This window comes from Lepus europaeus, chromosome 7 (assembly GCF_033115175.1).
Source record: "Lepus europaeus isolate LE1 chromosome 7, mLepTim1.pri, whole genome shotgun sequence".
Lineage (NCBI taxonomy): Eukaryota > Metazoa > Chordata > Mammalia > Lagomorpha > Leporidae > Lepus > Lepus europaeus.
Window position 1 is genome coordinate 115683133 of NC_084833.1, and position 19978 is coordinate 115703110.

At 57.1% G+C, this 19978-nt stretch overlaps 1 protein-coding gene across 1 annotated transcript in view; it reads right to left on the reverse strand.

Annotated features, from left to right (window-relative positions):
- The window catches only part of KIRREL3 (kirre like nephrin family adhesion molecule 3), a 111749-nt gene that overhangs the window by 25662 nt on the left and 66109 nt on the right, over window positions 1-19978 (reverse strand). Inside the window, exon 4 of the mRNA XM_062198461.1 lies at window positions 4899-5056. Coding sequence (XP_062054445.1) covers window positions 4899-5056 — 158 coding nt within the window. The remainder of the gene's footprint in view (window positions 1-4898; window positions 5057-19978) is intronic.

Sequence of the window (19978 nt, forward strand, 5' to 3'; positions counted from 1 at the left end):
CTAGAGAGAGCCACAGAGCAGGGTGGAGGCCCTGGGCTTTCTCTTGTGTGTTGTAACACGGGCAGGGCCTGGGCTCTAGGCAGGCCCTGTTGGCCGAGGTCTCATAGCCGTTTCTTTCCCAGAGATGATGGGAGGAGGTGGCCCCAGGCCTCGCAGCCAGGCCCGAGAGCAGTGCTGGAAGATTGGGAAGTAGCCAGTCCCAGCAGGCCTCGGGGCAGTCTTGGAGGTAACAGGGCGAGGGCCAGGGGCTAACGTACCACAAAAGGAGTTGGGTGAGGAGGGTTGGGAGGAGGGGGACGGGCATTGTCCTTCCATATCTTGTTCCAGACTTTTCCAGGGATGCTAACAAAGGACATTTGCAGAAGTGTGACTGCCAGGAGTCTCTCCGGGTTTTGGGCTCCGGGCAGGGTGGTGATGGTGGGAGCCAGGAGCTGGGGCTCTAATTAGGCCCTCGGATGCCTCCATCCTCCCCGATCCGACGTGCTTGTCTGCCTCGCCACGATGACTAATGACATATTTACTGGGTCCGGGCCGCACGCTTTTCTGGGAAATAAAAATTCTGGTTCAAACTGTTTGTTCCACCTAATTAGAGAAGAAGGGGAGATGTGTTTATTAAACAAGGGAGAGCATGGGAAGCTGCACGCCCCAGGAAGGCCCTGAGCACCTTCCCCTGGCCCCCTGGCATGGGGAACCCCAGAGCCAGGGCAGCCTCCCAAGGGAGCACTGTGGGCAGGGAGGCCGACCAGCTGGGGTGCCTGTCTGTACCCTGGTTTTCCTCCACCTCCCATTTCTTCCTGATGGTCTCCTCTCTTCTTTCTTTGTTCTCATTTCTTTTGCTGCATTCTTCTTTGAAAAATCTCCCCTGATGGTCACTTTCGTCATATGAAAACAAAGCCTCTGGACTCGGTGGCCTGGCAGGTGCTGTCCAGGTGGACCGTTCCACCACAGGATGATTCCTGTCCCAGCCGCTCCGCTCCTCTGCCAGCTCCCTGACTCTACCTCCCTTTTCCCTCACTCCTTGTTCCCTCATTGAGCTGGGCTCCGGGGACAGGCCCTGGGCACTGCCCCCCCAACCCCCCCATCTTCTGCTTTGGTAGCCGTCACTAGGGTGCAAATCGGCTCTGGGGAGTGAATTAGTAATGGGAGGCCTCTAGTCTCTGGCACCTCCAGCGTGGCGGGCACAGGACACTGCAGGCCCAGCCTGCGAGTCCCGGGCTGCTGTCCCGTGCCCAGAATGAGCGCACCTGGGCATCTTTCTCCTTAGGTGGGTTTCTGTCCCTCTCTTGTCTCTGTGCACGCACCTGCTTTCTGGCCTGTGTCCTTACTGCTCCTGTGACTGTGAGGCCTGGCTCATCCTAGATCCGACAGGCTTCCTGCCTGTGCACCTGCACCCTGTCCCAGGAAGTGGGAGCCAGGGTTCACCTCTGGTTTCCCAGCAGTGGTTTGGGAGGCTGGGCCCAGGGAGGGCAGAGCGCATGCTGGGTATTGGACAGCCAGCCTGGGCCCTCTGAGATGGGCAGTTGGAGGGAATGTGGTGGGCGGGTGCCCCAACCCTGGAAGCTCATTGCTATGCAAACAGCCTAGGAAGTCCTGCAGTGGGCCTGATTGCCTGGCAACCAGGCCTCCGCTCTGCAACCTCCCCCTCCCCCACCAGCCATGTCCCTTATTTATTTATTTTACTCATCCCTCTCCAGCAGCCTGGGGATGGATCCAGACAGAGCCTGAGCCCTAGCGCTGGCCTGGGTGCCCTTCACAGCCAGGGCTGAGTGAGAGGCGTGGGTGTAGTAGGGAGTGTGGCCGTGGGGGTGGGCATCCATCCATTTCCTGGGGGCAGGTTCTCCAGAGCTGCTCTGAGCAGGGGCTCAAAAGAGGCTGTGGAGCCCAGAGGGTGGCCCCCAGGCAGGTGCAGAGGAGGAGGCAGAGGGGTCATGGGGTGGCGGGGCTGCAGGTGCTACCTGGGAAAGGCCAAGCAGTCCTCCTGCCTGCTGCACACACCAGGCTCAGAGCCGCCTCCTCCTCCTCCCGGCTTAGGAGGGGGCAGGTGGGGCAGGAAGCTGGCTCCTGGGGAAGGCTTCTCTCTGGGTTCAGCCCATAGTCTCCCCTCCTCTTCCGAACACAGGCTTTCTTGTCAGCTTTTGGATCACTGGTTTCTCAGACGAATGCCTTGTGGTCTCCACTGTGGGGGGTCTGGCCCTGAGAAGCCAGAGGAACAAGAGAGGAGCCCGGTTGTCCTCCCATGGCCATGTGCCCATGACCTCTAGAGAGGCCTTGCCAGACACTCCCCTGGAAGTCCCCGGTGAGCAGTGCCAAGGGCCCCGCCCAACAACAGGGCTCACACTGACACCCAGGCCACCAGGGCAGCACGTCTCAGAGGCATGGCCAGCCTGTGCGGGGTCGGGGAGGGCTAGAGGGCACTTCGTCTGCCTGTCTTCTTCCCCAGGGGAAGGGGCCGGGGTCCCCCAGTGGCCCTTGGGGGTGGAGGGCAGAGGGCCCCCTCCTGGTCTCCAGCGGCTCCATGCAGTTTCCCTCAGGGGCTTTCACAGTAGGCTGGGGACACCATGCTGGGGTCCAGGTGGCCCTAGGACAGGTCCTGTAGGGTGACCTTGATCTCTCACCAGATGAGTCATACCATGGGCTCTGCAGGATGTAACTCTGGGCAGGGCCCAGGGTGGCCTGGCTTCAGAGAGGGGCTAGATAGGCACCTGCCTGGGAGGAGAACCCTTCCCTCCCTTTTCACTGCCTCTGGATGGCTACTCCCTGGGTCTTCTGTCTGCATTTCATAACAGCACCGCCTGGCTCCAGTCCTGGATACCAGCCAAGAATCTGTCTCCCAAGGCTGCTCCCCTAAACCCCACCTGGATTCCTGCAGGAGAAAGGGAGGGAGTTTGCCTTGGTCTCTGGGTGGGGCCAAGCTCTGAGAGCAAAGGCCTGGCTTAGCTTTCCAGGGTCCTGGGGGAAGAGCCAGTGGTGGGTGAAGATTGGGGGACAGGTTATGCACTGCCCCACCCTCTGAAGCCCAGGAGAGCTGGGGAGAGGAGGGTTCTGGGGGCTTGGAACCCCAGTTTCAGGACCCAGGGACTGTGTTCCCCTGGCCCAGCTGCAGCTCAGAGCTCATGCGGTGGCTACCCATTGTCTGAGCAATGGGAGGAGCACAGGAAAGTGACAGGATGGGGCGCATGGAGCTACAGTGCCAGCCCCAGTGGTGCCCGCTGACAGCTCAGGGCAACTGCTTCCCCCAGTTCTGCGGTAGACACCACAGACGGGACAAGCCTTCCTCCAAGGTCCCTGTGGCTCCCACTTCTGTTCCGGGCCTGTGCACAACCTCCCTGGGGGCAGCCCTGGGAGGCTGCTTCAAGGTGCACCCTGGCTTCTGTTTTCATCCAGCTTTGGTGAGGGTACCGATTAGATGGTGAGGCCGTAAGATTTGATACTCACAGTTCCTGGAGGAGGCGCTCAGCAGGCCACTGAGGGCCACATGGGGCGGGGGATGGGGAGAGGTGGGCAGGGCCTTCACTGTGGTTGGATGGGGAAGGAACGAGGGAGCAGGCAGCTGAACGGGGTGGGATCAGACAGCTGTTGTGAGTGGGCTGTGGGGTGGTCCACAGCTGTCTGACCCCTAGCGCTGGGGAGGTGCCGAGCAGAGGACGGCGTCCAGGACTGAGGCAACTGATACAGGGAGGCAGGTGGGCTGTGGGCTCCGGGTCAGGGCTCTGTGGATGAAAGGCGTGCACTGGGCACATGGTGGCCCGGCCTCCACACTTCACTGACCCTGGGGGTGCAGTCCCTTTCTGGCTCTACAAGGCCCCTTGGAAAATACAGAACACAAGCTGGCGCCGTGGCTCAACAGGCTAATCCTCCGCCTTGCGGCGCTGGCACACCGGGTTCTAGTCCCGGTCGGGGTGCCGGATTCTGTCCCGGTTGCCCCTCTTCCAGGCCAGCTCTCTGCTGTGGCCAGGGAGTGCAGATGGAGGATGGCCCAAGTGCTTGGGCCCTGCACCCCATGGGAGACCAGGATAAGCACCTGGCTCCTGCCATTGGATCAGCGCAGTGCGCCAGCCGCGGCGGCCATTGGAGGGTGAACCAACGGCAAAAGGAAGACCTTCCTCTCTGTCTCTCTCTCTCACTATCCACTCTGCCTGTTAAAAAAAAAAAATACAGAACACGAAAAACATGATCAACACAAGGGCCAGTTCAGGGCACGTGTAGCCCGTGGTACCTGGTAAGAACTAGAAAAGCTCTCCTGTGGGTGGGCATGGCAGAGCCCAGGACTTGCTAAGTGCTTATGGGCTGGATACCGTGAGCACTTAGCAAGTCCTGGCCCCTAGCCCGGCACACGGGAAAGGGCAGAATAAACAACCTCACCTGGTAGCTCTGGAAAGCTCCCCAGATTTAGTAAAGAAAAACAGGATGGGGGTGGGTGTTTGGTGCACCAGTTAAGACGCCCCTTGGAATGCTGGTATCCCACAGTGGAGTGCCTGGGTTCGAGTCCCGGCTCCACTCCTGACCCCAGGGTCCTGCTAATGTTCATCCTGGGGGGCAGCAGGGATGGCTCAAGTCGCTGGATCCCTGTTATCCTCGCGGGAGCCCCAGGTTGAGTTGTCAGCTCCTGGTTTTGGCCTGGCGCAGTCCTGTTTGTTGCAGACATTTGAGGAGGGAACCAGGACATGGAAGATCTCTCTGTCTCTCCAGGAAACAAACAGCTTCTTAAGAGGGATAGTCCGACAACTAGTGGGAGAGTCATGGCAGGAGACAGAAAAAGGGACAGAGAGAGAAAGATGCAGAGAGACGAGGAGTAAGAGAAGGGAAATGTAACAGAAAGGCCTGCAGGGGACAGAGGGAGAGTTGTGGAGAGACAGAGCCTCCCCTCCCCAACCCCCACCCCCGGCCCACCCCCTCACCTTGGAGTAGGTGGCCCCGTTGATGACCTCGCCCTTTCGGAGCCAGATGATGGAGGCAGCCGGCTTGGCGTTGTCGGCGTGGCAGGTGAGGTTGAGGGGGTCACCCGCCCGCAGGCTGATCACCGGCCCTCCCAGGATGACGGGGTCATCGGGTGGCACTGCAGAGAGAGTGAGGGGTCAGGCGGGGGTGGCAGGCTGGGCGGGGCTGGTGGCAGACAGCCGTGGACATGCCTGCATAAAATGCAGAATTCCCTGTGCTATGACGACAGCAGCAGCACAAGCAGTAATCCCGACACACGCGTCCCTGTTGTCTGGGGGCCAACAGGGCCCTGTCACTTGCTCCCTCCTGTTCAGGACCAGGCGGGGAGGACACCAGGCAGGCGCCACTCTCCCCACCCAGACAGGATCTGCAGTTTCTTCCGTTTCAACTTTGTTTTTTTTTTCAACAAAGCACTGTCACATCTCACATCTGCTGGCTGATTTAATCCTAGGTAAACATTACTAACATTACTATTATCCCAATTGCACAGTTCCGGATACTGAGGTGCACCAAGAAAGGGACTTGTTCCAGGTCCCTCGGTGAGCGGGAGGCAGAGCCAGAGCGGCAAGCCAGGCCTCTGATGCTCGGCAGGGCACAGGGCAGCCCCTCCAGGCCAAGGCAGCTTTGTTCCTCTCAGAGCAGCTCCAGCGACTCCGCCCGTGCTCTCCCACTGTATTCTGCGGTGTGCTTGGGGACCTGTGGCTCCTGCCCAGGGGTCTGTAGTGACAGGAAGGGCGGGCAGTTCAGTACCTGGAGCGTGGCCCCACAGTGCCCAGCGCAGAGCTCCACAGACACTGACTGTCCCAGTGGAGGCCCCACGATGATCCCAAGACTGGCCATGGGACTGGCAGTTAGGATGGTGGATGAGCATCGGTTACAAAGAGGCCCAGAGAGGGGCTGGTGCTGTGGCATAGCAGGTAAAGCTGCCGCCTGCAGTGCCAGCATCCCATAAGGGCACCAGTTTGAGTCCTGGCTGCTCCACTTCTGATCCAGCTCTCTGCTGTGTGGCCTGGGAAAGCAGCAGAAGATGGTCCAAGTGCTTGGGCTTCTGCACCTGCATGGGAGACCTGGAAGAAGCTCCTGGCTTTGGATCAGCCCAGCTCCGGCTGCTGCGGCCATTTGGGGAGTGAACCAGTGGATGGATGACCTCTTTCTCTCTGTCTCTGCCTCTCTGTTACTCTGCCTTACAAAAAAAAAAAAAAAAAAAGGCCCAGAGAGGCCAAGTAACTTGCCTAAGGACACACAGCCCTGCAGTGCTTATGCTCATAGACACTTGAGGGGCTCAGGCTTCTCCTGTTCCCTGGACAAGCCAAAGCAGGGGCGGGGCTCCCTGGAGGCCCCCTGAGGTGACTGTCCCCTGAGGAATGCCTGTGGCCTTCCTGCAGGCTGAGTGGGGCTCAACCCCCGCCCCCCGCCCGTGACCCAGCAGAAGTGTGAGCTGTGTGTGTTCTCAGCGAGAGGGTGAAGGTGCGTCTGGACAACAGATAACCCAGCCCTAAGGGCCTTTTGCACATTTCCCAGAGGAAGCCCTGAGCAGACTTCGGCACCTGGGGCCTGGAGGCTGGGGTAAGCACGCGCCAGTGTGGCAGCCCCGGGCTGGTCAGCATAGTAGCCCTTCCTCAGCCTCGCCCCTGCGGATGGTGCCCAGCGCCTCCCCTTCCCACAGTATCGCCTAGGAGCCCCTCGCCAACCCCGGCAGGCTTCCGCCGAGATCCAGAGCCCCTTCCACAGCAGCCGGCTTCAGGGGAGTCGCCCCGTCTGCTTGCTACCTGGCCTTGGGGGAGGTCTGCTCCCGCCCTCGCAGCCACGGTGCCACATCCCCAGAGGATATTCAACCCCCTCAGGGCTTCCAATACCCCATCACTGACTCGACTCAGCCAGCCCTGGCTCCACCCGGGATCCTGGCCCAGGGAGGAAGCTGGCCTCATCCAACCCCAACGGCCCCTGTGCTCTCCTGCCAGGCCTCCCCAGGAGGCCCTGGAGCTGCCAGGTTGGAGGAAGTAGTACTTTTGGGCTGGACAATGAGGACCCCCCGCCGGCATCCGCACCCCCCTCTATACCCTCTCATTAGTGCCCAGGCCTCCTTGGCGTGGGCGTGGCCGCAGAGCACAGGGGAGGCTAATGAGGGCTTTCCGTCCGCGGTGGGTGGAGCTGGCTGCTGACAACAGGGATTTCATCTGCCTGCACCGGGCCAGGGCGTGGGGAGAAGGGGTCTGCGTTCACCCTTCCCGAGGGCTGGGGCTCCTGCCCTTTCTGTCCCCGGAGGCGGAGGCGCTCAGGCTCCCTGAGCTTGCTGTAGGCCGGAAATGTTGGAAAAGGCTCCTTGAGCTTCAGAACAGAACGAACTGTGACCCAGCCTCGTCTCCTCCCTGGCGGTGAAGGGCTAGGGACGGCACCCCAGGTCCGAGCAGGGAGACAGGAGAGCAGTGTTCCTTTCCCCAGGAAGTGTGACAGCCCTAGGGAAGCTCTGTGCCAGTCCCTCCAGCCCTGGCAGTTGCTGGGCCTAAGATGGGCTTTTGCCAGGCCACCCCAGCTAGCCAAAGCTCCATGGCTAGAGTTGTACCCTGGGCAGCAGAACTTAATATTTTAAAAGAAAAAAATCATTAGAGAGAAAGTCCCATCCATTGGTTGACTCCCTAGATGCTTGCAACAGCCTGACCACTAGGGCTGAAGCCAGAGGCTGGGCACTCAAACCAGGTGTTCCCCATGGGATGGCAGGATCCCAATTACTTGAGCCATCACCTGCTGCACTCCCCCACCCCCAAGCCATAGCACTCAGGAGCTGCAGTTGGGAGTCAAACCCAGCAGGCCAAACTGCCCACCCCATCGGGACTTTCCAAAGCTCACCAGGGGGTCCCAGGGTGGGCTGTCCTCCAGTGCTGTGGGATTCTAGATGAGAGGGTGTGCTGGCAAGGGGGGGCAGGGCGCTGTGTTGGGGGAGTAGTCAGGCGCGCACGCACAAACATCCACCCTCAGAATGGGCCTGATTACATCTTCCCAAATAAGTGGTTATCACGCTGCTTACTCGTGTAGCCATGCATTATTGATGGGCCTTCGCCTCACTGCACACCAGATGGGGGAGTGGGGGTGGGGGTGAGGGAGGGGTGGGAGAGGAGAGAGGATGCTGGGGGCTGCGGGCTGAGCGGAAATCACCAGCAGCCCTGGGCAGCTGCAGCTCAGATGGGAGGAGGCGGTCATTCCCTCTCCACTCAACTCAGCCCAGCGCTGGGGCAGTGGGGAGGGAGGAAGTCGCCGAGCCTGGAGATGCATTATTCATGCCCCCACCCCCGACCCCGAGGATTGGTTATTATCCCGAACCACTACAGAGTTTGGTCTCCTAATTTTTAATCACAAGGAAGGTGGAAGCGTTAGCCTTTTTGTGATTAATCTGGAGATAAAAATAGTTGGCTGTTTTGGTGTTGTGCTTGTTGTCAGTCAGGAAAAATATTGCATTAACTGTTGGGGGATGGAGTGGATCCCAGAGCGGGAGCTGGCCTGGGACGCCGCAGCCCTGCCTCCGACAGGGGCAGGCGTGAGTGCGAATGCCGCACGCAGACTGGTTCCTTGGGCACGGCGTAGGAGAGGCACCGGATCAAGAGTGAAGGTTCCACCATTGTGCGGGTGGCTGGGCTCATCTGCCCTGATCTGGGTGGGTGGCTGGGGGCCTCCCTCCCTGCCTGATACCTGCCACTGTGTGGGGGCCCCGCGGGGGGACAGTGTGGGGCACTGTCCCTCTCCCTGTGTGCAGGGGGAGACCCTGCCTACTGGCAGGTGCAAAGGTGCGGCGGGAAGACGTCACAGAGCCCAGTTCTGCACTGACGAGAAAACTGAGACCACGGAGCACAAGGAGCTGGTGCAGTGGGCTTGGGAGCTGTGTTCAGGCTCCAGCCAGGGCGGACAAAGCTGTCATCTGTTTTATGAACCAATGTTCTTTCTCTCCCTTTGAGGGAGACAAGATTCTGCAGCCAGCTGTCCTGCGCCATGCCCAGACCAAGGCTGTCTCTAAGAAGCGATCCCAGGAAAGGCCTTGGACTTCTGGACTGGAACACAGGGCTGGGCTCCTTCTCACAGCACACTGGCTGAACAGAGGGCAAGGTGCAGTGAGCTCAGAGGACTTCCCTCCCATTCTGGATCGGCTGGCCCACTTGCTGCCTCTGTGCCCAGCAACCACTCAGTGTCAAGCTCATTTTGTACCAGGTTGGCCAACTCCACTGGAGCAGGCTGGGCAGACTCTCCTAGTGTGGTGCCCTGGGGCTTCCTCTAGGGCCACGTGGCCACCTACACGGGCCCTGCCTGGGCTTCCAGGACTTCCCCAGCTCTTCTGCCAGTCCAGACAACTGGTGTCCGTGCCATCAGACGCATGGCCGATGGCAGGAGGCGGCAGCACCGACACGGAAGGTTCTACTGCCTAGCAAGCAGGGGCAGAGGTCAACTGGGCCATCCTCCTGCCCCCAGACTGGACAGCAGAGAACCTCAGATACTCAGCCCTCTGGAAGCAGCACTCATCGAACAGTGCATTTCTTCACAAAGCAGCAGAGTGGTCCCCTAAAAGCATGGACCTGGGGGTGGGCCCTTGGCCTAGTGGCTACCATGCCAGCTGGAACACCCACAAACCATATTGCAGTAACTGGGTTTGAGTCCTGACCCCACTCCTGATCCCAGCAGCCTGCTCATGGGCGCCTTGGGAGGCAGCTCAACTAGTTGGGTCCCTGCCACCCATGGAGACCTGGATTAGGTTCATGGTTCCTGGCTTCAGCCTGGTCCAGCCTTGGGCATTGGCAGGCATTTGGGGAGTGACCCAGCTGATAGGAGCCCTGTCTGTGTCTTAAAGAAATAAATAAAAAACTAAAGACACAAATCCGTTGGTATCCCTGCTCAGTTTTAACCCCTCCAGAGCTTCCCCGTGTACTGAGAACTAAATCTGAACTCCTCTGGGTTTCCTGCAAGTGCCAGTGTTTCTGGCTCTTGCTGCCCCTGGGGCATCAGTGCCTGCCACCCCCTCCTCACCCCAGCACCTGGCCCAGCACATAGCAGGTGCTGAATGAATATCTGTTGAATGACTGAAAGAAAATCTCAAGCAGGAGACTTGGCCATGCTTGGCACTGACTTTTGAGGTTGGAGCTTTTTCAATACTGTGTGAGAGGGCAGGTGCAGGGGCCAGCCAGAGTGGGACGAGTGGGTGTTGGGGTGGGCAAAGAGGAGAGGCCGTCTAGCCCTCCGGGAAGCTGTGGAGGAGCTCTCTGCCTGGGAAGCTGGGTCTGTGTTGCAGAGCGGAGCGCGGGCTGGGGATGGCCTGGTGCTGGTGGTGATCCCCAGCCTGTCTTCTCCAGGGCACTTAGGGGAGCTGGGACCCCAGTCGGATGTGTCTGGAGCCCAGACTGCAGAGGTAACAGGTCAGAGACCCTTGGGTGAGATTGAAAGAAGAAGTTTGCAGCTGGTAGCTCATACGCCTTTGCTGTTGGTGATCTGTCTAGGCCCCAGGGTCTCTGGGGAAGGGGTGGGCAGCTGGTCGAGCCTGTGCTAGGGATTCCAGCATTGACTGCAGGGGAGGGAGGGCCCCAGGGCCTCGGGCTCATCCTAATGAGCACTTCTCCCACCTCCAGCATCCTTTGTGTCCCCAGACCCCTGGCTTCAGTCCTGCACAGCCTGCACGTCCCCTGGCCTCCCTGCCTTCATCCTCGCATTTTTCTCTCATCAGCTCTCTGTGTGTCCCACTGAAGGTATGAGGGCTGAGCAGGAGCCAGACACGGCCTTCCCTGCTGGAGCTGATGCTGAGACCCTGGTTACCCCGAGCCAGTGCGCAGGTGCAGCTGCCTGCAGCAGCGGCATCGCCCAGGAGCTTGTTAGAGATGATGAGACGTGTGTGCTCCACTGCGGGCCTCCTGAGCCAGAATCTGAACCCTCAGAAGCTCCCAGAACATTCGCATGTACATCCACGTTTGAAAAGCACTGCTCTGGGCAGCGACAGCATGTGTGGGACCCCTGGGCTTGGCGGCGGCCCCCTTCCTGGGCTGGAGGGGAGAAAGGTACACGCTTCATCCCGCGTGCTGGCTTTGAGAGCCGGCCTCCGTGCCATCTGTACAGGCCTCTTCCGTAGCTCCAACGTGGAGTTCTCTTTCCCCCGCTTCCCCCAGGTCAATCTCACCCGGACTTAGCTAAGAGGGCCCCTCTCCAGGAAGTCTTTCTAGACTTTCCCTGTTAGCTGTGTGCACACCTTCTGCTTCTCTATCTCAACACAACTTTCGGAAATATCTGTGGGCGCCTGCCCCTCCCCTAGTCTGTATCACAGGGCGTGGTACGGCAAACATGTTTGCTGGGCTGAACTTTGTGTGAGTCCACCGCTGTTTGATTATGGACATATTATCTTTTCTGATAACCATAGCCCTCTTACCTGAGAAGTGGGATAATAAAATACTTATATTGCAGAGTTATGAGGCTCGCTTTTATGACACAAAAAGATGTGACAGGTTTGTAAAGGCTGACACACATGTTGATTATTAAGTTCAGTGTCCCCTACAGATAGAGCCCCTCCCAGCTGTTAAGTCAACTCTCCTGCTCTTACCCGCAGGCCCCCAGACACCGAGGTGCTGGGGCAGTGGGATTCAGACAGGCACACTTCCCCCTGCCGTTCCCCTCCCTGCATTTCAAAGCCTGGCTTGCGGTTGGTGATTTAGCGATGTCTGCTAAGGGAATGCATGCGTGAGTTCTGCTGTCCGGATCCGATCCGCACTCTTGCATCACGCCCAACTCTCAAGTTCTAGGTCCTGTGCAATACCAGCCAGTAGTTCCCTCACTGGCACAGATGCGCCACCTCATGGCCAGAGTGCAGAACTGCAGACATCAAGACAGCAGGAAGGAAGACCTGGTTTTCCAGGGGCTGGCTCCCTGTGCTGGCCCACCGTTCATTTGGAAAACTTGTGTTGAGTACCTACTATGTGCCAGACTCTGTTCTAAGCATTGGGGGTACAAAGCACCTTCCCTGGTGGAGTTTCTATTCTAGTCGGACAGAGACAGACAATACACAACACCTAGTACCTAATATAAGGTTTGCTGTAGATAAGTACTAAGAAGCTAATGAAATGGTAGGACATAGACACAACCTAATTTGGCTTCCCGGTTTCCTCCCTCCCGCCGTGGCTGTTCCTCCTCGCCTTCTTGCCATGTGTTAAGTGCCGGTTTTGCCTAGGTTGTCTCATTCTAGACATAATCCATGAGAACCTCCACTCACTGTGGATGTGGTCACCATCTTTGACATGATAAATCCCCAACAATCATGTCTGGCCCAGACCTCTCCCTTGAGCTCCAGAGCCACGATGCCACTATCCACGGCCATGGCCCCCAGCCTGTCTGCCACCAAAGTCCCCATCTCCCCCAGCAGCCGTGCCTTCCCCATGGTCCCTATTTTGGGTAGCAGCACTGCCGTTCAGTTTTCAAGTCTGAGATCTGGCGTCTTTCTGGGCCCCACTCCCTTTATCCCACATTGCTAAGCCCCCTGATCTCTCCCTGAAACCTCTCTCAGCTGTGTGGGTCCTTTCCTGCTTCAGTCTTCCTGGCTCAGGGGTTCATTATTTCTTGCAGGGATCACCACGCCTCAGCCTCACTCCCTCCTGCTCCAATCCCCTGCGCTGTGCCGGGGTGATCCTCACAGAGTCTGCTTATCCATCCACCTGCTCAGTCACTCACTCATCCAGCGCAGGCTGAAAATCTTTTTTTGAAAGAAAAATTCCCCAAAACTGCCATCAGAAAAGTCTGAACTTTTTGGTCCTTCCCAATCCCTCCAGTTTCATTCCCCCCGCCCCTCCCCCATCACTTCCTACCTCAAATTCTCCTTGTGGATAAGAACAACCTGCAAAGGGCCGGCCGGCACTGTGGCACAGTGGGTAAAGCCTCCACCAGCAGCACCGACATCCCATATGAGTGCCTATTCAAGTCCTGACTGCTCCACTTCTGATCCAGCTCCCTGCTAATGAGCCTGACAAAGCAGTAGAGATGGTCCAAGTGCTTGGGCCCCTGCACCCACATAGGAGACCCAGAAGAAGCTCCTGGCTCCTGGATTCGGGTTGGCCCAGCTCCAGCCATTGTGGCCATCTGGGGAGTGAGCCAGTAGATGGAAGATCTCTTTCCCTCTCTCTCTGTAACTCTGCATTTCAAATAAATAAAATAAATCTTAAAAAAAAATAAAAAACCACCTGCAACTAAAGTACTTCTTCCCCAACTGCCCTGTTCATTTTGCTTGGGTTCCAAAGCTGGGTCCCACGTTTGCTAGCTCGTGGCCATGGGCAAGTCACTCAGTCTCCTTGTGCCTTGGTTTCCTCATTTATAAAACAGAGAATAGAAGAACCAAAACACAGGCAGGCTTGAGGGAGATGTGTGGGAGATGCTTCCCAGAGGCTCCAGGGTTCTACAGACGTGTGTGCTCTTGATGCTCCACACAGCCTGGTGCAATCCCATGAAGAAAATGGGCAGGGTGTCTGGGCCTTAGAAGTCTGCTGCTCTGACCCCTAGAAAAGTGGACGTCAGTCTCCTCGTCCCCTGCTGTGCCCATCAGGAGTCGGGTGGCAAACCTAGCTGTTCTCTGGGGGTGATGCTGTGCTGCCCTGCCTGGCTTGGCTTCTGCGTGGTTAAAATGTGTGCCCCCTAAAAACATGTACGAGTGTTGGGAGTGGGGCCTCATGGGAGGCATTGAGGTCAAGAGGGCTCCACTCCCGGGAATGGACTGATGCTCATTATAAAGGGGTTTGAGGCCATGCGTGTGATCTCTCGCCCCCCTCCCACTAATCCTCTTGCCTTCTGCCATTGGATGATATAGCACCAAGGCCCACACCTGACACCGGCACCTTGAACTTGGACTTCCCAGCCCTCACAACTGAGAGCAACAGCTGTCTGTGCATCATAACCCAGTCTCTGGTACCCTGTGAAGGCATACAAACTGGTCTCAGGGGCTCAGTGACTTCTGGCAGGCTGCATCTCCTCTGCTGAGCCCAGCCTAGATTGCTCACTCACGGTATTGGGGGTGGTTTGATTGTGCAGTGTCAGGACTCAGAACACGAAGCCCCAAAGTAAGGCCCCTTGGAAATTAGGGAAGCAGCAGAAACAGAAATCTTCCTTTCTGACACTGTGCCTTTCTGTGTGACAGCTGGCCACACACATTTCTGTGGCTTACCTCCTCTGAAAGTGGATCAAAACCTCTTTATTCTGGACCTGTCCTATACGTGGGTGGAAGGAGCGAAGAACCCAGAGAGGCCGAGAGGAAGCGGGACAGAAAGCCTGACCCACGGTTTATCGCCATTGGGTCAATCACTTTTCTGCACAACTGCCCATTTCTGATTGAGCCCAAGCCTTGGGTCATCGGATCTTGTTTTCCTGAAGGCTCTCGCGTCAGTAAAACTTTGGTGACATAAACTTGAACCTTGCTATGCTTGTCCCTTGGCAATCTGTGTTTTGCTGTGGAGGTGCCTGCGGTGAGCCTTGTGTTGGGTGAGACAACGCCGCACTCTTTCTCCCCTCCAGCAGACAGGCGCGCCTGCTACTCAGTAGCAGCCTCTGGTCTGATTTGCTCCTGGCTGCCCCCAGCCTCAGGCTCCTGGAGGAATCTCAGAACGGGGCCCCAGCATCCACACTCTCCCCACTGCAGTCCACTCTGCCTCTGTTATGGCCAGGTGACTGTCGTGGAAGATCAACCCCAGCTATCCACAGCATTCAAGGGCTCCATAAAATCAGCTCCTACCACGGAGGGCATTTGGCTTTCCCCCTGACGAGGCTGCCTCCCTGCTGGTCTTCCCCCCAAGCTCTGGTTGAGCTGGACTCTGCACCTTCCGGCGAGGACAGCCTGCCCTTTCAGAGCTACACACTTTGGCTTGCAGAGTTCCCTCTGCTGGGACTGTCTTTGCCCTGACTCTTAGCTGGCAGCAATTGCATCCTCTCTCCAGTCAAAGGCGATGATGGCCTTGGTGATTCTTTCAGACTCAGGTTATTGTCACCCCCAGGAAGCCCTCTCTCCTTCTCATCCCCCACCTCTCTGTCCTCCATAGACCAGGTGCCCACTTCCAGGGATGCACACGGTGCTCAGTGCTGTCTCCGCTGTGAGCTCCCTGGGGGCTGGATCTGGCCAGCTTCTCCTTTCTCTCCTTACTATGTACTATGATGCTTGGCCCATTGTGAGTACTTCCTGTTTCTGGATCCTATCCAATCGGAAGCCAGCTCCTCCTGCTCCCTAGTGCCTCGCTTGTCCCTCTCTCACTGGCTCTCATCAGATCTGTACTGCACTGATGTGCAGACCTGTTCTAGAGTCCCCATGGTTCCAGGTGGGAGTCTTGTCACAGCTTTGCCTTTCTGCCACCAGCTAGTATGTTATCCTGTGCAGTAAGAATAACATGAATAATGGTTAAAACTGGCATAGGGCTTACGATAGAGCAAGCATTGTTCTGAGTATTCTACAAATATCATTCGCTGCTCACAACACCCCTATGTAAGGCAGATACAATTCTGACGCATCTTTCAGAGATGGGGACAAGGAAGCACTAATCAGTTGTTACTTGCCCATAATTCCACAGCTAGTGAGCTGCAGAGTTGGGATATGTGTAGGGTGGCCAGATTGTGAAGCTACAAGACACCCAAGTGAATGTCAATTTCAGATACAGAAAACACTGTTGTGTTTTTTTTTAACACTATAATTTGGACATAGCTGGGGTGTGACCCCAGGGGTTCATGTGTTGGGAGCCTGTGTGCTGACTGGCAGTCACGGGAGGTGGCGAGAAGTTTGAGTTGGGGCTGTTGAGAGGTCCTTAGAACACTGGGCTAGGGGTTAAGGCAGCTCTTGGGGACCCTGAAAGCTTGTGCAGCGAGTTGTTATAAGAACAAGCCCGTCATTGAGGCTCATTGGGTTAAAGCTGCAGCCTACAGTGCTGGCAGCCCATTTGGGTGCAGGTTCTAGTCCAGGCTGCTCCACTTCCAATCCAGCTCCCTGCTAATGTGCCAAAGGAAGATGGCCCAAGTGCTTGGGTCCCTGCACCCACGTGGGAGACCTGGAAGAAGCTCCTGGCTTTTTCCTGGCCCAGCTCTGGCCATTGTAGCCATTTGGGAAGTGAACCAGTGGTTGGAAGATATCTCTCTCTCTCCTCTCTTTCTCTATCTCTCTCTGTAACTCTGCCTTTCAAATAAATAATCTTAAAAAAAAAAAAAAAGAACCAACCCAGCCCGAATCACTATCCAGCTTCTGTTTTTTTCTGTGATTTCTTCCTCCCCTGGTGCTCTCACATGCATCACCCACCGTGGGATCCTCCCCAGGGCCCGGCTTTCGTGGGTGCCATGCCTTTGAGTCCCCCAGACTACGAGCAGGAGAAAGTCTTCTCTGCATGCATACTGCCTGCCTACACTCAGTCATGAAAAACAGCCCCACACAGTATCTTTGTCTGAAACGTCACGAGGCCGCCTGCATTTTATCTGGCAATCCCGTAGATGCATTTGTTGCATGCATGAGACTTAATTACTAACAGGGTCTTCTCCTCTCAGACCCTTCTCCTGCCCACTCGGGTCATCTTAAAGATTTGAGGCAGGACGCAGGAGGGGGTGCTCTCGGATGTTGCGCCCATATATTCTGTGGTGCATCTCCTGGGAGTTTGGGGGCAGAGGGGAGGAAGGAGAGAGAAGACACAGGCTTTGGGGATGGCGAGCAGTCTGAAGGGAGGCGTGCTCATGCTGGGGGCTGACTTCCAGCTCTGCCCCTAGCCCTGGCATGGATTGTTGACTTCCAAAGCCACTTGCAAAGGCTCAGGGACACTGGGAAGCCCACCTCCCACTTGGAGCTCCTTGTTTAGGGGATAAGAAGGGGGATTCTGAGGTCAGAGTGCTTTGCTGCATCTGGCCCCATCGCCCTCTGTGTGGCTGTGGACTCTTCATGCTGGATCATTTCTGTGTCCATGAATATCACAGTGTCAGTTTCACAGGCCTGCTGTGCTCATTAAGTGAGTTAACACACGAGTTAATAAAAGCGTCTTGTTCCAGGTCTTGGCAACAGAGTAAGACCTCAGTAAATGTTAGCTGTTGGCATTGTCACTATATTCAATAAACACCTCCCACCACCACCACGGAGGTGGAGAGACAGCACTGCAGGTGCAACAGGTCTGCTTCTGTCTCTTGTCCTCAAACCTCCTTGTTCTGTGCCCCAGCCCGAGCCTCCTTGGTACAATGGGCAATCCCTTGCCCCAAAGCACCTACAAGGCCACCACACTGATGGAAGAGGAGCCCATGGCCCCAAAGGTAGCACAGGTGATGGCAATAGAGGAGGGAGGTCGGGGGGGGCCCTAAGGAAGGAGGGGGCCTGGGGTGAGGGCGAGGGAGACACCTGCTGTCGGAGGCAAAGCCAAACCCCAAAGGAAGGCTGAAGGTTGTGTGTTTGTGATTCACTCTGGGACAGGGTCTGAGCCGGCTCCTCAGGGAGGAGCTGTGGCTGAGGAGACGGATTTGTCATTAGATACAGACTCACCTGCGTGTGCCCACGTGAGTGCATGTGTCTGTGTGTGCACCTGCACATGTGCATGCGTGTCTGTGTATGTGCCTGCTGGCGCTGGGTGGCAGGCTACTGTGTGACGGCTGTGTGCCTGGCAAGCGTGCAGGGCTTGAGGGAGCCCCCTCTGTGTTCAGAGGGAGACACAGGGTGGCAGCAGAGAGACAGCATGGAGCGGACAGGAGGGAGGAGGAAGGGACCAGGAAGGGTGGGGGCAGGGAGGGGCAGGAAGGGAAGCAGAGTGGAGGGTGGACCCCATGGGCCACCTGGGAGGTGGGTTCCAGGCACATTCCCAGGCCTGCTGGGGAAGGGCTGGCTCCCTTCTCCAGCTCAGCACCTGTGCCAGGGCTGCAGGACACGCCAGAGCCCACCCTCTGTCTGTTGACTGGACTCAGCCAGTGCCACCTCCTGTGGTTCAGACTCTCCAGCTGGTTCTGACCTTGACCTGATCTTGGGGCCCTCTGCTCTGCACGACTTGGTCTGGGGGCTGCCTGTACTTGTTTAAACCTCACGTGATGAGCTCCCCTACAGTCCTCATTTTATACAGGGGGAAACTGAGGCATGGACTGGCTGATCGCTGGGGCCAAGCCACACAACTGGCAGAGAGCAGCTGGATACTGTAGGTGGCTCAGGAGCCAGGACCTGCCTCTGTTCCCCCCTGGTTGCTGTAACAGCTTCAAAGCAGCCATCCTGATCCCGCAAAGGGCTGGTGAGCACTCGAGAGTGTCCCCACTGGTCCCATAAATAGAAAGCAGAACTGATATGGTTGGTTTTGCTACAGCTCCCCATCTAGCAAATCCACCTCCTCCAGGAGCTCCATGGCTTTCGGTGTGGAGGAAAATGAGGTCAGGTGGAACCCTTCCCTGCCCACCTCTGGGGCCTCAGAAGTCTTTACAGAAATCAAAAAGCATGGGAAAAAGAGTCACCTCCTTAAGAGGTTTAAAAACCAGAAATAGGAAAGACCAATCATTGCCTTTTAAAATGGGAGACTGGGAACATTGCTTTTTGTATTATAGAAGTGTGCACTTTAGAGGGCCAGTGCTGCCGCTTGCTATACCTGTGTCCCATATTGGAATGCTCTCCTGTCTGCTCTGTTTTCAAACCAGCTCCCTGCTAACGCACCTGGGAAAGCAGTGAAGATAGCCCAAGCACTTGGGCCTCTGCACCCATGAAAGAGACCTGAATGAAGTTGCTGACACCTGGCTTTGACCTGGCCTAAACCTGGCTGTTGCAGACATCTGGGAAATGAGTCAGCAGGTAGAAGATGAAGATATCTCTCTCCCCCTGCATCTCTCTCTCTTTTTTTAAAGATTTATTTTTATTTATTTGAAAGACAGTTACAGAGAGAGGTAGAGACAGAGAGAGAGAGAGAGAGAGAGAGAAAGGTCTTCCACTTGCTGGTTCACTCCCCAGACCCAGATGGGCTGCAACAGCCAGAGCTGAGCTGATCCAGAGCTAGGAGCTGCTCCTGGGTCAGGGGCCCAAGAACTTGAGCCATCCTCCGCTGCTTTCCCAGGTGCATTAGCAGGGAGCTGGATTGGAAATGGAGCAACCAGGACTCGAACTCATGCCCATATGGGATGCTGGTGCTGCAGGTCCAGGCTTTAACCTGCTGCACCACAGCGCCGGCCCCTCCCTCTCTTCTGTCACTCTGCTGATCTGCAGGGTCGTGGCCTCATCTCCCGAGGCGTCCTCTTGCTGTCCATCACTATCCACGTGGGTTGGGATGGGTTGGATACCAGTGGGCTCTGAGAAGAGCTGACAGGGTAAGGAGGGGATCCTGGTTCTACTGTGTGTCTCTGAGCCCAGGCATGGGAAAGCTCTCCCGCCTCTGACCCTTGCCATCCCCGTTCCTGGTGTTTACTAGTGTTGGTGTGGCCAGCGGGGGGCCACCTAGGCCCTTGCAGCTCCAGCTGTGGGGTGCTGCAGGTGGACAATGCCCTGTGAGCAGGACCTCATGCCCCCCTATTGCTAGGGAGCCCCTTGGAGGAGCCTGCCAGGCGACCTTGTCTCCTAGCCCCTCCCACAGAATGACATGCAGTCCTGCCACTCCTCTGCTTGTGGTGCTGAATGCTCCATAGCACCTGGTCCTGGCCCACCGGTGCAGTACTCCGTGCCTACCTCCAGCCACACCGGCTGGAGCTGCACAGCCCCAAGTGTGGTCCCCAGGCTCTGCCTGGCCTTCTCGATTCTGACCTGTGTAATCTTTAGGCCTTACTAAAATACCTACAGTAGTCTATGACCCAGCACCCAGAAGGCAGGGAATAGTCCCGTCCACTTGTGTCTTAGCGCACAGCGTGGTGCTTACCGTGGGGCTGGGCTGCTCCTGCCCTCCCCATTGCCTGCAGAGCTAGCTGTGGGGGACTCACTGATGGCTGGCTGCATGCGTCTCACTTGGATGCCGGCTTCCCCTGGGACCTGGCCCCATCACGTTCCTCCCGGTCTCCCCTGCCTGGGTTTGGGGCCTGCACAGAGCAGGAGGTCAGCAGACGAGGCCCAGGAGAGACACCTGATGGAGGGGAGGCAGTTAGAAAG